General features: G+C 56.0%; 1 protein-coding gene across 1 annotated transcript in view; it reads right to left on the reverse strand.

Moving 5' to 3' along the window:
• GLI2 (GLI family zinc finger 2) overlaps window positions 1-12,402 on the reverse strand; it is a 255,907-nt gene that overhangs the window by 64,644 nt on the left and 178,861 nt on the right. Inside the window, exon 3 of the mRNA XM_060302608.1 lies at window positions 954-1,059. Coding sequence (XP_060158591.1) covers window positions 954-1,059 — 106 coding nt within the window. The remainder of the gene's footprint in view (window positions 1-953; window positions 1,060-12,402) is intronic.

Here is a 12,402-nt window from a genome sequence, read left to right on the forward strand (position 1 = left end):
GATGGCTCTCAGAGCAAAGCTCAGAGCCCGCTGGACAGAGTGTGAAGACACCTCATTCCAATGCTACAGTGTGGTAGGAATCCAGGGAAGGACCCCCACTCAGGGTGGGCTTCCAAGAGGAGGTGGCCCCTGAGCTGAGGCTTCGGGACTCTGGAGGAGGTGGTCAGGAGGAGGGGCCGTTCCAGGCAGGTGGGGCAGTAGGGGCTGAGACCCAGGTACAGGTGGGCTAGAACCATAACGGCAGCTTGGTATGGACAGGTCAGGTGTCTGGGTCGAGAGGCGGGTGTGGGGCGCAGTGGAGATACAGGGGGTGGGGTGAAGGATTCAGCCTCTCTCCTGGAAGCAAAATGGATGAGGTAGCAAGGGGTCAAGTCTCGGAGTCATAAAGACCAAGAAAAGTGACATCAGCTACGGGCTCCGAGACCCTGGGTGGGAGTGGAGAGGGGCAGGAACAGGTCTGGAGAGAGACACACAGGGGACACAAGCCTTCACTGGCGGGGGGGGGGGGTGTTAGAGCAGGGAGTAGGAAAGGCCCCAAAGAATAACCTTGAGCGTGTCCTTATCAGTAGGGTTACCCTGTAATTCACTGTCCAAACTGGGATACTTGAGAGCATGAAAGGGGGGCGGGGCACTATGAATGATTATGTTGGGACAACGTCGATCCAAAGTCACGGTACTTATATGGGGACTTTGGTCTGCAGGGCGTCCTCACTGCCTGGATGGGGGAAGAGCCTCAGGGAGCTTGTGGACACACCAGGACCCCCTGCATCCTTGGAAGCCGTGATGTGGCAGATGGGTGCGCTTCCTTCTCAGGTAACCAGAGGGGAGCTGGGGTTCACACCCCACAGTCCCCCTTCACACCGGGTCAGCGCACTCCAGGGTGACAGAGGTGGACGACGCTGATCAGGAGCTCGGACCAGAGGGACGGAGGCTGGGGCGGCGGGCGGACTTACCCGTGCACACCGTGCACAGAGTGAGGCTCGTAATGGTACCTTCCCTCCTGGTGTCGCATGTCAATCGGGAAGGGGGCGTGGAACGGTGGCAGGAGATGAGTCGGCACTGCGAGGGGAGAGAGAAACAGGACTTCAAAAACTTTTCCCCTCCCTCGAAAAGCACTTTTCAAAGGGCTTTAAAGCTCAATGAATTTCAGAGCAACAGCGCTCAGGACAGGGGGGCTCCGGGGTGCCTGGCTATCACACACCCACAAAGGGGGATGAATAAATAATCAAAGTCAGCCCGGGAACCCTACATCCTTCACATAAAAGACCCCCAGCTGCGCTCTTGACAAAGACAAGCAGCTAAGCGCTCTTTGAACTCGGGGAGATGACAGACTTGGCCACAAATCAGGGCTGACAGAGCCGACAGGCTTCTGCCCGTCCTGGCCTTGGCCGGGTGTGGCGCCCGCAGCCCCGGGGCACGGCCTCCGGACGCTGCGGCCCCCCACGCTGGAGACACTGACCTAGAACTGTCTGTGGAGGCAGGGCCAGCTCCCGGCTGCAGCCAGCCTCAGGCAGGCCAAGTGCCACAGAGCCCCGTCCTGCGGGCAGCCCACAGTGGACACTTCTGTGGGTCTGTGAATGCTCCAGCTCTCAATATGCATTACGGACCCCAAGTGCGTTGGCCCCCGGGATGCCCATGCCAACACATGAGACCTGGTTGCCAGAGTGCGTCAGCCTCCTGTCTGCACTTGGCCTGTGCAGATCATGACGCTTGTAAGGAGGCTCTTTGCTAATTTAAAAAAAAAAAAAAATTCCTGGGTACCCTGGAGGCAAGCAAAATTATAGGCCTTAGGAAAACAAGGCTCTTTAAAAAGTAGTTACACGGGGAAAAGGGCTAAGATTTCTCAGTCAGCTCTTGCTCAGGCTGAGGACCACAGGCCAGTGAGGCTGACTGTTGAGTCTGAATTACTCAAGAGGTTAAAGAAATCTGGTGGGTTCGTTTTCCACACATACAGGTCAGCTGACTGCCAGGCCTATGGTGGTAAATGCACACGGATGATGTTGCCGACTGCGTCTGTGCAAGCAGATCCTGGTATTGTAAGCGCTACAAATTCCTTTTTGATTGTGGTAAAATACACATAACATAAAATTTACCATTTTAAACCATGGTTAAGTGTACAATTGAGTGTGCTACCACCATGCATCCCCAGAACTCTTTCCATCGTCCCCAACTGAAACTGTCCCCATTAAACACCAACTCCCTCTCCCCCTCCCCCGGCCCCTGGCGACCACCACTCTCCTTTCCGTCTCTATGGATTTGACTCCTCTGGGGACCTAGTGTGAGTGGAATCACACAGTGTCTGTTGTCTTGTGGCTGGCTGATTTCACTTAACGTCCCCAGGGCTCATCCACTGTGGCACGTGTTGAATTTCCTTTTTTTCTTTAATATATTTTTATTGAACTACAGTTGCTTTACAATGTTGTGATAGTTTCTGCTGTGCAGCAAAGTGATTCAGTTATACGTATATATACATTCTTTTTTCTATTCTTTTCCATTATAGTTTATCACAGGATATTGAATATAGTTCCCTGTGCTCTACAGGAGGACCTTGTTGGTTATCCACCTATAGGTAACAATTTTTATCTACTAACCCCAAACCCCCAATACATCCCTGCCCCACACCCCACCCCCTTGGCAACCACCAGTCTGTTCTCTATGTCTGTGAGTCTGTTTCACAGATAAGTTCATTTATATCGTATTTTAGATTCCACATATGTGATATCATGTGGTATTTGTCTTTCTCTGTCTGACTTACTTCACTTTGTATGAGAATCTCTAGGTCCATCCATAACGCTGCAAAAGGCATTATTTCATTCTGTTTTATGGCTGAGTAGTAGAATTTCCTTTTTTAAGGCTGAATAATGTTCATTGTATAGATATACCACATTTGGGTTATCCATTCACCTGCCAATGGACACTTGGGTTCATCGCTTATGAATTTTTAACAAGAGGAAACCTTCCTCCTGATGTTTAACCTGAATTTTTACATATTCAATTTTATCTTCCTAATTCCACAATCCTGACACCCTCCACGGTGACTGGGAATAAAGAAAGCAAATCCTCTCACTCTGATTAAATCAATTTGCCAAACCCTGACTCCACAAATCTTGGGCTCCGAGGAGACCTGACACTGGTGCGTTGCCCCATCCGTGCAGTCGGGCGCTCCCTTCCGGGGCTGGTGATTGTGGGAATGACCACCTCTTCTCCCCTTAGGCCCGTGTCCTCTGAGGAGGTGAGGCTGGGCGTGCAGCTGTGACTCTGAAAACGGTGACAGGAGGACCGGCCACCCTCTGGGAGTCAAAGCTGCTGCGCACCAGCTGCCTGGCTTCAGGCAAACTCCGTTACCTCTGCATCTCCCTGTGTCCATCCAGAAACAAGTAACACCAACTACTCTTAGGGTTGCCCTGAAGATAAAACATTCCTGCCGAGAGGTGCTTGTGCACATAAGAAGCACTCTGTACGTGTTACTGCTGCTGATGACAATTATTACTAATGTTTGGAGCCCCGCAGTCCATAATCCATTTACTGGCTGTGGGGCAGGGGACAAGTCACCCTCTGCTCCCTGCAGACCCTGGGGAGGGCGGAGGGCCTGCTCGCCTGCTTACAGCCTGGGAGACAAAGTGGACTTCCCCAAATCCCCAGGGGAGTCAGCAGGGAAGCAGTACTCACCTCCCCAGACCTGCAGGAAAGAGCCTTTATGTTTTTTTTTGTTTCTGTTTTTTTTTTTTTAAATGCAGCCAGGCAGACCAGATTACAGTATTGTTAACAAAATAAACATGGTTTGCTTTTGTCTATTTCTGTTTCCCTGCATATCCAAAAGCCGCCTGAGGCAGCCAGGGTAGGTGTTACTGTGCCCATTTCACAGATGAGGAAATGGAGGCCAAGGGTGATTTCAGCCCAAAGTCATAAGCTGAAAGACAACAGAGCCAGGAGGGGAATCCAAGGCCCTGGATGGCTGGGCATGGGCTTTTCCCTCTATACCACCCCAACAAACACTCCGAGGCTCCCTGAGTGCAAGGGTGATCCCGGGGTCTTTCTGTCCCGACCTTGCTTATGTGTCACATTTAACAAGCGCTCACACAGCACTGGGCCCTGCTCTCAGGGCTTGCAAACAGCAACTCCTGGGTCTTCACTGCAAGCTCAGGCTGCACTCACCCCAGAATTCCTAGTCTTTCCACCGATCATTCTCCAGCGCCCTGGGATGCTCCTTCCCCTGATCTCGAACCTGCAGAGGCTGAAGGGGGTCCCCTGAGGCCCCAAGAGCCCAGACCTTCCCCTCTGCCCCACCAGCTATAGCAGTGCTCTTCTCAGAAGTAATGCAACTTCATCCAGGTCTAAAGAGCAATAAAACCCCCAGGAAGGAAGCGCTCATGGTAGCTGACCTGGCAAACATGAAGCGGACATGGCACCGAGGTCACCAGGCTGCTGCACAAGACCAGGCTGTGCGTGTGTGTGCATGTGTGCGTGTGTGTGCACGCACGAGAGGTTGGGGAGGAGGACCCTGGGGCTTCCCGGCATAAGGGACAGCCGCCTGCAGGGTCCTGCTGCAGCTGGGGCTGCCCCCTACCTTCTGCCAGGTCCTGGGGTGCAGCCTGTGAGCTTACGGGGGCAATGGCTTCCTCTTTCTCAAGTCAGGGCCGCAGGGCAGGACTTCCCTCCGCCCTGCTGCTCCCAGGATGGCTGACACCCATGGAACGAGCAGGCAGCAGGGGCTCTGGCCACACACCCGCACCCCACCCTCACCCGCTTGGGATCCTCAGGACGAGCCTGGGAACTCGTGTCAGTGGTTCCTCCCATCCGGGCAGGGATGTGTCGGGTCGGCCGGCAGCTGGAGTGTGGCAGTCCCCAGCTGGGTCAGGAGGGGACGTGCCTCGGGTGCTCATCCTTAGTGACGTCAGCTGCCTCGTGGGGCTTTGCTTATAGCGTCTCGTTTAGTTTGGCCACTAACCCTGTCCTTATCCCCATTTTTCAGGAAAGAACATCAAGGCTCAGAGTGGCATGTCTGTACCTCTAGGTGAGCCACGATCAGGCCGCTGGTGACCGCTGGTTTCACTGTCTCTCTGCCCTCATCCCCGTGTGCTTTCCTGGAGCACAGCGCCTGCACAAAGCTGGCCCTCAGCAAACAGAGCCTGAGTGCGTGCTCACTTCCTACCCAGCAGCTCCCAGTGTCGGTCCAGGATGGAGCGCCATGCCTCCCATCAGCCAGACTCCAACCCGGGGACCTGCTGTCTGGACCCCTCTGCCCACCTCAGAGAACCACCGGACCATTCACATCAGGGGGGCTACCTCTGGGCACAGTCACTGTAGGAACAGCCATTCATTCATTCGTTCACTCATCCGCCTGTATCAAGTGCTTGCTGTGTAGCAGCACTGCTCCAGCTCCTGGCAGGGCAGTCACAAAGCTGCCGCCACAGAGCTGTAGACATTGCTGGAAGAGGGCACAGGAGCAAACCAGAAATACATTAATACCCTCACACCAGGGCGCTGAGAGTAGGAAGGAAACCGAGTCCGGCAGGGAAACAGAGGGGGCTTGGGCGACGCTGGAGAAGTCAGGGCTCTCCGAGAGAGGGTGCGCCTGGTAGGGCGAGGCCAGCGCAAAGGCCCAGAGCCTGGTAGGGGGAGGCCAGCCCAAAGGCCCAGAGCCTGGTGGGGCGAGGCTACGCGAAGGCCCAGAGCCTGGTGGGGGGAGGCCATGCAAAGGCCCAGAGCCTGGAGGGGGGAGGCGGGGCAAAGGCCCAGAGCCTGGTGGGGGGAGGCCGTGCAAAGGCCCAGAGCCTGGTGGGGGGAGGCCACGCAAAGGCCCAGAGTCTGGTGGGGGGAGGCCGTGCAAAGGCCCAGAGCCTGGTGGGGGGAGGCCAGCGCAAAGGCCCAGAGCCTGGTAGGGGGAGGCCAGCCCAAAGGCCCAGAGCCTGGTGGGGCGAGGCCACGTGAAGGCCCAGAGCCTGGTCGGGGGAAGAGCCTGGTGATTTCAGCACAAGGCCACCTGGGCTGGAACAGAGGGGTGGGGCTAGGAGGTCCTATAAGCCCGGGCAGGCAGGCTCTGGGAAAGACTTCGGGATTATTTTCTGGGAGATTTGGGAGGCCCCCGGGGGGTTCTGGGTAGGGAGTCACGTGCTCTGATGAAACTTTTCAAAAGGCCGCATGAATAGAGTCAGGCTAAGGGAGGCCGGGCATGCGTTAGCCAGGAATCCCAGGAGAGCCCTGCCACCCGGCGGCCCTGGGACTTCGGGGACATTCTGTCCCCTGTCTGGGTCTCACATTATCCTTTCGTACAACGGGGATTAGATGAGCTCCAAGCGCCTTCCTCCCAGATCCTGCTGTTTGTGAAAGGTCACCCGCTCCCCGGGGAAGAGCCATGCTTGTCCCAGCTGGTGACTCAGTGAGGCTTTAGGAGGGGTCCTGAGCAGGTCACGGGCGGTGGGGGGGGGGGGCAGGGGGCACGTGCTGGGCACTGTTTCCTCTTTATGGTCCTGTGTGCACAACTCACTGACCTAGCGGCCCTGCTGAATCCGCTCAGCCCCTGGCCCCATCACCTAAGCCAACCGTCTCTGGAACCAGTTTTGCACCACAGGTAAACTGAGGGATGAAGGGTGACGCTGGCTAATCTGAAGACTCAGGACCCTCTCAGACCAGCATGGACCCCTGCCGGCCCCCACGGCCCTGAAGGAAACATTCAGCGGGGAATGCTCTGCCCAGAGCAGATCGGGCAGGCCAAGGAGGCAGAGGTCCCACTCTGGACCTTCTGCGAGACAGCACGCCACCCAGAGGCCAGCAGCGGCACCCAAGGAACATAACGAAGATGAACGTAAAGAACAAGGCGGCCGGCCTTCCAGAAACGTACTGAATGGGACCCGTGCACACGCTGTTTTCATTGTGGCCTCTTTTTTTAAGTGAAAAAAAAATCCAAAGTAAATCATGTCCTTTCAGCATGATGGGGGGGAACACACACACACACACACACACACACACACACACACACACACACACCCACCCCACACCCCATATGCCATTTCAAAGAAACGGCTCTCTTTTTAAGTTTCTGAGGAGGAAACTCTAAGATGGGAATTTTCTATGGCTCTCCCTGCCCCCTCTGAAAAAAATGCACATTTGGTTTTGATCCTACACAGAAAGACCAAAAGTTTAAGAAGCTGACGATGGTGGCGTGATGGCTTTTCTTTTTTAAACCCCAGGATTTTTCTGCACTAAGGTTTACATGCTAAATGCTCCTTGGCTGGTGGTCCCAGGGGTGAGGGCACGTTTGCGTGGGGAGTGTCCTTGGTATAAGGATCTCACTGTGTGAGTAAGCAGGACACTGAAAGGGGACAAGGGGGACCTTCCCCTGGAAGCCTGGCTCTAGCGGATGCCCCGTTAATGACAACTCTGGCGACTTACGGACTGACGGGATGGGGTGGGGGTGGGAGTGGCAGCAGAGTGTTCCGACAAAGAATCAGGAAAACCGGGTCATCAGAACACGACCAGGCAGCCAGGGCAGCAGCTGGAGGAATTCTCCTTGGATGAAGTCATGTGTCGCTACCACGTGGAGATGCTGCCCTGAGGACTGGGCTCAGAGACATACACAGAGGGGCCGGCCCGGGGGAAGCAACCATCTCCTGGGACGTGTTGGGGGCGCCCCAGCCCTCCGGGCTGTCCAGTCCCTAGAGATCAGCATGGGTTCCAGTTATGTGGCCATTCCCATCAAGACTACAGCAAGGGGACTTCCCTGGCGGTCCAGCGGTTAAGAATCCGCCTTCCAATGCAGGGGGACGGGGCTTCGATTCCTAGTCAGGGAACTAAGATCCCACATGCCACACGGCAACTAAACCTGAATGCTGCAACTACTGAGCACACGGGCCACAACTAGAAAGTCCATGCAGCACAACTACAGGGCCCATGTGCTCTGGAGCCCTCGTGCTGCAACTACAGAGCCCACGAGCCGCAACTACTGAGCCTGCACGCCACAACTAGAAAGAAGTCCGCATGCCGCAATGAGGAGCCCTCATGCCACAACAAAGATCCTGCGTGCCGCAACTAAGACCCAACGCAGCCAAAAAAAAAAAAAAAAAAAAAAGACCATAGCAGGAAATGAGCTCAGAGCACACGGGCTCCAGGCCTGGAACCAGGGAAGAGATGGGTGTCTGCGAGAAGAGTTGTCCAGCCCTGGCACTGACCGAGGGAGGTGCAGGCGGGAGTCTCTAGAAGGAGGCCTGGTCCTAGCCCGATACAGGGCTGAGTTACAATGAGGCACAAACACATCTGAGCGCAGCCCGTGGGGCCCTGGGCAGGAGGCCAGGGGCCAGGGCAGGGCACCGATCCCTGTCCTTCTCGGGCAGCTGACCATGTCCCGGGGTGGCTATGCAGGAGGCTGTGGCTGGGGCTGCGTCAGGGACAATCTGCTGGGTGCCGAGATGGAGCTGAGATGGAGGCATGGCTCTGGGGACCAGGAAAGGGCTTCTTGTCCCCCCATTTCTGCTTGGGACTCCCCTTTCATGACTAATTGATCACATTCTTGTCCTCTATAATTCCTTGCATCTTAAGAAATATCCAGTGCAACTGTTTCACTCTTTTTCTTAAAAGCAAATGGACCTTGGGGAAGTCACAAATTCACACTAATGTGAAAAATTCACAGATGACTTACCAGGTCACTTCCCCCTAACTGAAGGACCCAGGCAGCAAGAAAAATCTGTATCTTTGGAGAAGGGGCTAGTGTGGAGGAGAAGGAGAAAAAAATGGCAGACGAGAAGGCTTGAAGTCAAGCACAGTGAACTTGACAGCTGACTGAAATCCGCCTTACCCCTGAGCTGCCCATCAGTCAGAGGACAGTCCTAAAGGGATGACCTGTCCCCACGGCCTAAGGAGCTTGGGATAGGAGCAGAAAGCACGTGAGCCATAAATCCGGACGGATCTGGGTGTGAACCCCAGTTCTGTCATTTGCTAACAAGGGACAAGGGCTCCGAGCCTCAGTCTTCATCTGTAAAATGGGATGACACACACCCAACTCTTGGGCAGCCTATGACAGTGTCTGCACAGAGCAGGAGCTCGGCAAGTAGGAGCCCCCTTCCCCATCACTGTGAATCTCAGGAGAGGGGAACAAGCATCATGGAGGGACCTTTTCTGTAATTCTTGGGGTAAGAGACCCCGAGATGCATCCAGCTGGATCTCAGATGCGCTGCCCATTGCTGAACATGCCCGCGACGGGAACCGTGGCGTTACAGAGTGGGGACAGGCAGAAATGACGGGCCATGGGCTTCGGGGCACTGAGGGAACATTCTTCTACGATTGTATCCCTGCTGAAGCCACCCCATTGCCACACGGCTCACTGGCAGGAGGCTCAGGCCGGCTGCTGCAAACTCCAGGGCTCCCTGCCGTTCATTCCCTAGAACCTGTGCCGTGCTGCCCTAGGTGAAACAAACACCGGAGGGAATTCGCAGGTGGCCGGATGGCTCCAATGAACAGCGTTGTGAATTTTGTTTAAAAGGCAGCTTTGGAGAATCGTATCCATCCTTTCCTCACGTGCCTTCAGGCAGCCACGTCATCCTGTGCTGTAGCAGCCACTCCGCTCCTGGGAAAGGCAGTGGCCAAGAAGCCCTAGGCCGAGCGGTCCCAGGCAGGGGATGGCTCCCCTGTGCTGGGGGGCGGCGGTTCAGATGACCCAGTTTCCTGGCATCAAACCCGCTCTCCCCTCCCAGAAGCGAGGGGGGAACCGACGGTCCGGACAAGTGCACCTCTGGGGAGGACTCTCCCAACAGAGAGAAGGTCGCTAGTCTCCATTCCACCCTGAATGCCCAGCTTGGTCAGTTAAACTGCTTAACTCTTCAGGGAACGAGAAGGTGAAGATGCTTGGCAAGAGAAGAAGCACTGACGGTGTAGGGAAGGGATGGCGAGCCGCACCTTTACTTTGTGCCCCAGTGAACCCGGGAGGTCCACCAGCCCTCGAGCGGTTACTGGACACTAGCTCGTGGCCTGTGCACAGCTAAGGTCGACGTTTCAGCCATTGAAGCGGGGCTCCTCTGGAATCCCACACCCGCTCCCATCCCTGTGGAGATCCCAGGACCTCGCCCTTGGGGGAGGCGGCGCTCACGCCTTCCCGGAAGATTCCAGAGATGCCGGCACCAGCTCCAAAGGAGAGACTGAACGCTCCCTCCCGCAGCACGCAGGTCTGACCCAGGGACACGATGAAGGTCGGCACGTGACCCCTCTAGAACGGCCTTGACTTGCACCGGCTGCAGGCCCCACGGGTCCAGCTCCTCAGCTTTCTCGGGTATCCAGACTGGAGCTACACACCACGCTGCGTGGACCTCTCAGCTCTGGCCCATCACAGCCCGGAAGGTGAAAGTCACACCCACGGCGCAACGGCTTCCCCTACTCTGTCCAAATAGGGGGACCCTGCTCGAGGGCCCTGGAAGCTCCAGAGAGCGAGGCACAGCGTTCCTGCCCACAGGTAGTGCACCGGGCACCTCGGTGGAGGCCGCCTGCAGAGCTGGAGAGGCTGGCCCCGTGGGATTCAGCGGGGTCCACGGGCACAGCTGTCAGAACAGCCTCAGAGTCAGGGAAGGGTCATTTCCGTGGGACCCAGAGCGGCCGGGAAGGCTCCCTGGAGGAGGTGGTTTTGCAGCTGGGCCCTCATGGGGCCAGGATTGGGAGAGCTGGAGAGGATGCTGGGTCCTTCAGGCTGGGAGGCAGTGTGGACAGAGCCCAGAGGACTCACTAGTGCCCTGGCACGGAGCCGTGTGCAGTGTGGATGCTGGCCCAAACCACGTGGCCTCTGCCGTATATTCAGGATGAGGGATGCCTCTCTCTGGGACCCTCTCAGGGATTCAAGGATGCGATACACATAACAAGAGACACACCTATGATGCTCCTACTTAGGCGCTAACGTCAGTGCTTTTCAGACCTGAGAATCACCGACAGGCTTTGTTAAAACCCCATGGCTGGGCCCCACCCCCAGAGTTTCAGCCTCCGTGGGCCTGGGACAGGCCTGAGAATCTTCATTTATAAAACGTGCCCAGGCGATGCTGACCAAGCTTGCCAGGGACCACCCTTGGAAAACGATGGGCCTAGATTATCCGTTTTACCGCTGTAGCCCCAGAATTCCCACTGGCACCAGTTAAGTAAGAGATTACTTCTCACGTTTCTGCCTACTATGCATTGTCCTGGCTGGAGAACATTTGCAGCTGTAGAAACTCGACATGGTTGATGAGAGAGATGGCCCTGGGTGTGACATCTGAACCCCGGGGACCACCACGCTGCCCCATTTACCAGGGCTTCTGAATATGGCCGGAGGCTCATGAGGAATGCAACCCAGCGACTGTGCTTTTCCAAGTACAAGCACAAAGGTGCACGCAGGGCTGAAGAAACCACGTGGAGGCCCCCGTGCACACCTCCCTTCACTGTGGGTTCTCAGTCCACTTTCAAACCTGGGCAGTTTCAAAGGCCAGCCCTTCAGACGTGTGGACTTACATGGCCACGGCTTCTCCCAGTGGGAACCAAGTAATGGCCGAAGCATCAGAGCTGGGAGGCAGGACAGTGCAGACAAGTCCAGGGACAGCTTCCTTCCCAGTGGCCAGGCCTTATGCAAATGGCACTATTATCCCCAATAATAAGCCCCGGGACAGGCTGCATCCAGAGCCTTCCCCATGCCTGGGCACTGCCCCACAGGAAGCACTTAATAAGAATAATAATATCCTGACTGGCACTCCAGAGCATGCAATTAAAAAGAGTTTTTGTCTCACTTTGGGGGGAAAAATAGTGGGGGGAAATTAACATCAGACAGGAAATTCCAACACTACAAGCTGGCGGGTGTCCGGCGGGCGGAGGCCCAGGCCCACACAGGGCTTGGCAGGACCAGGGCGGTGGCTGGGCCCACACCACAGCCACGGGCTGGCCTTTCCAAGGTGCTGCTTGACAAAATACGACAAAATAGCTGGGCTGGGCCAGCACGAGCCACTCCACGGAGGGGAGGGCCCTGAGGCTGGTCTGGAGGGTGGGGTGGGCAGGCAGAGAGGCATGCACAGTCCACGGCTGGACCAGACTCCCCGGGGAGAGGCCAGACGCAAATGCCACGTGGCCCGCACCGCAAGGAAGCCCGGGCAGTCTTGGGACCTGTCTCTCTCCGCTATAGACTGAATGTTTTCGTCAACCCTAAATTCTTATGTTGAAATCCTAACGCCTGATATGATGGTATTTGGAGGCGGGGCCTTTGGGAGGTGATGAGGTCATGGGGGTGGAGCCCTCACGATGGGATTAGTGCTCTTATAAAAGGGACACCGTGTCCCCTTACACTGTGTGAGGACACAGTGGGACGTGGGCAGTTTATAAGTCAGGCAGTGGGATGTCACCAGACCCTGAATCTGCTGGCGCCTTGATCTCTGATTTCCCAGCCTCCAGAACTGTGAGCAATAAATG

The sequence above is a fragment of the Globicephala melas genome, chromosome 7, assembly GCF_963455315.2.
Source record: "Globicephala melas chromosome 7, mGloMel1.2, whole genome shotgun sequence".
In the NCBI taxonomy this organism is placed as follows: domain Eukaryota; kingdom Metazoa; phylum Chordata; class Mammalia; order Artiodactyla; family Delphinidae; genus Globicephala; species Globicephala melas.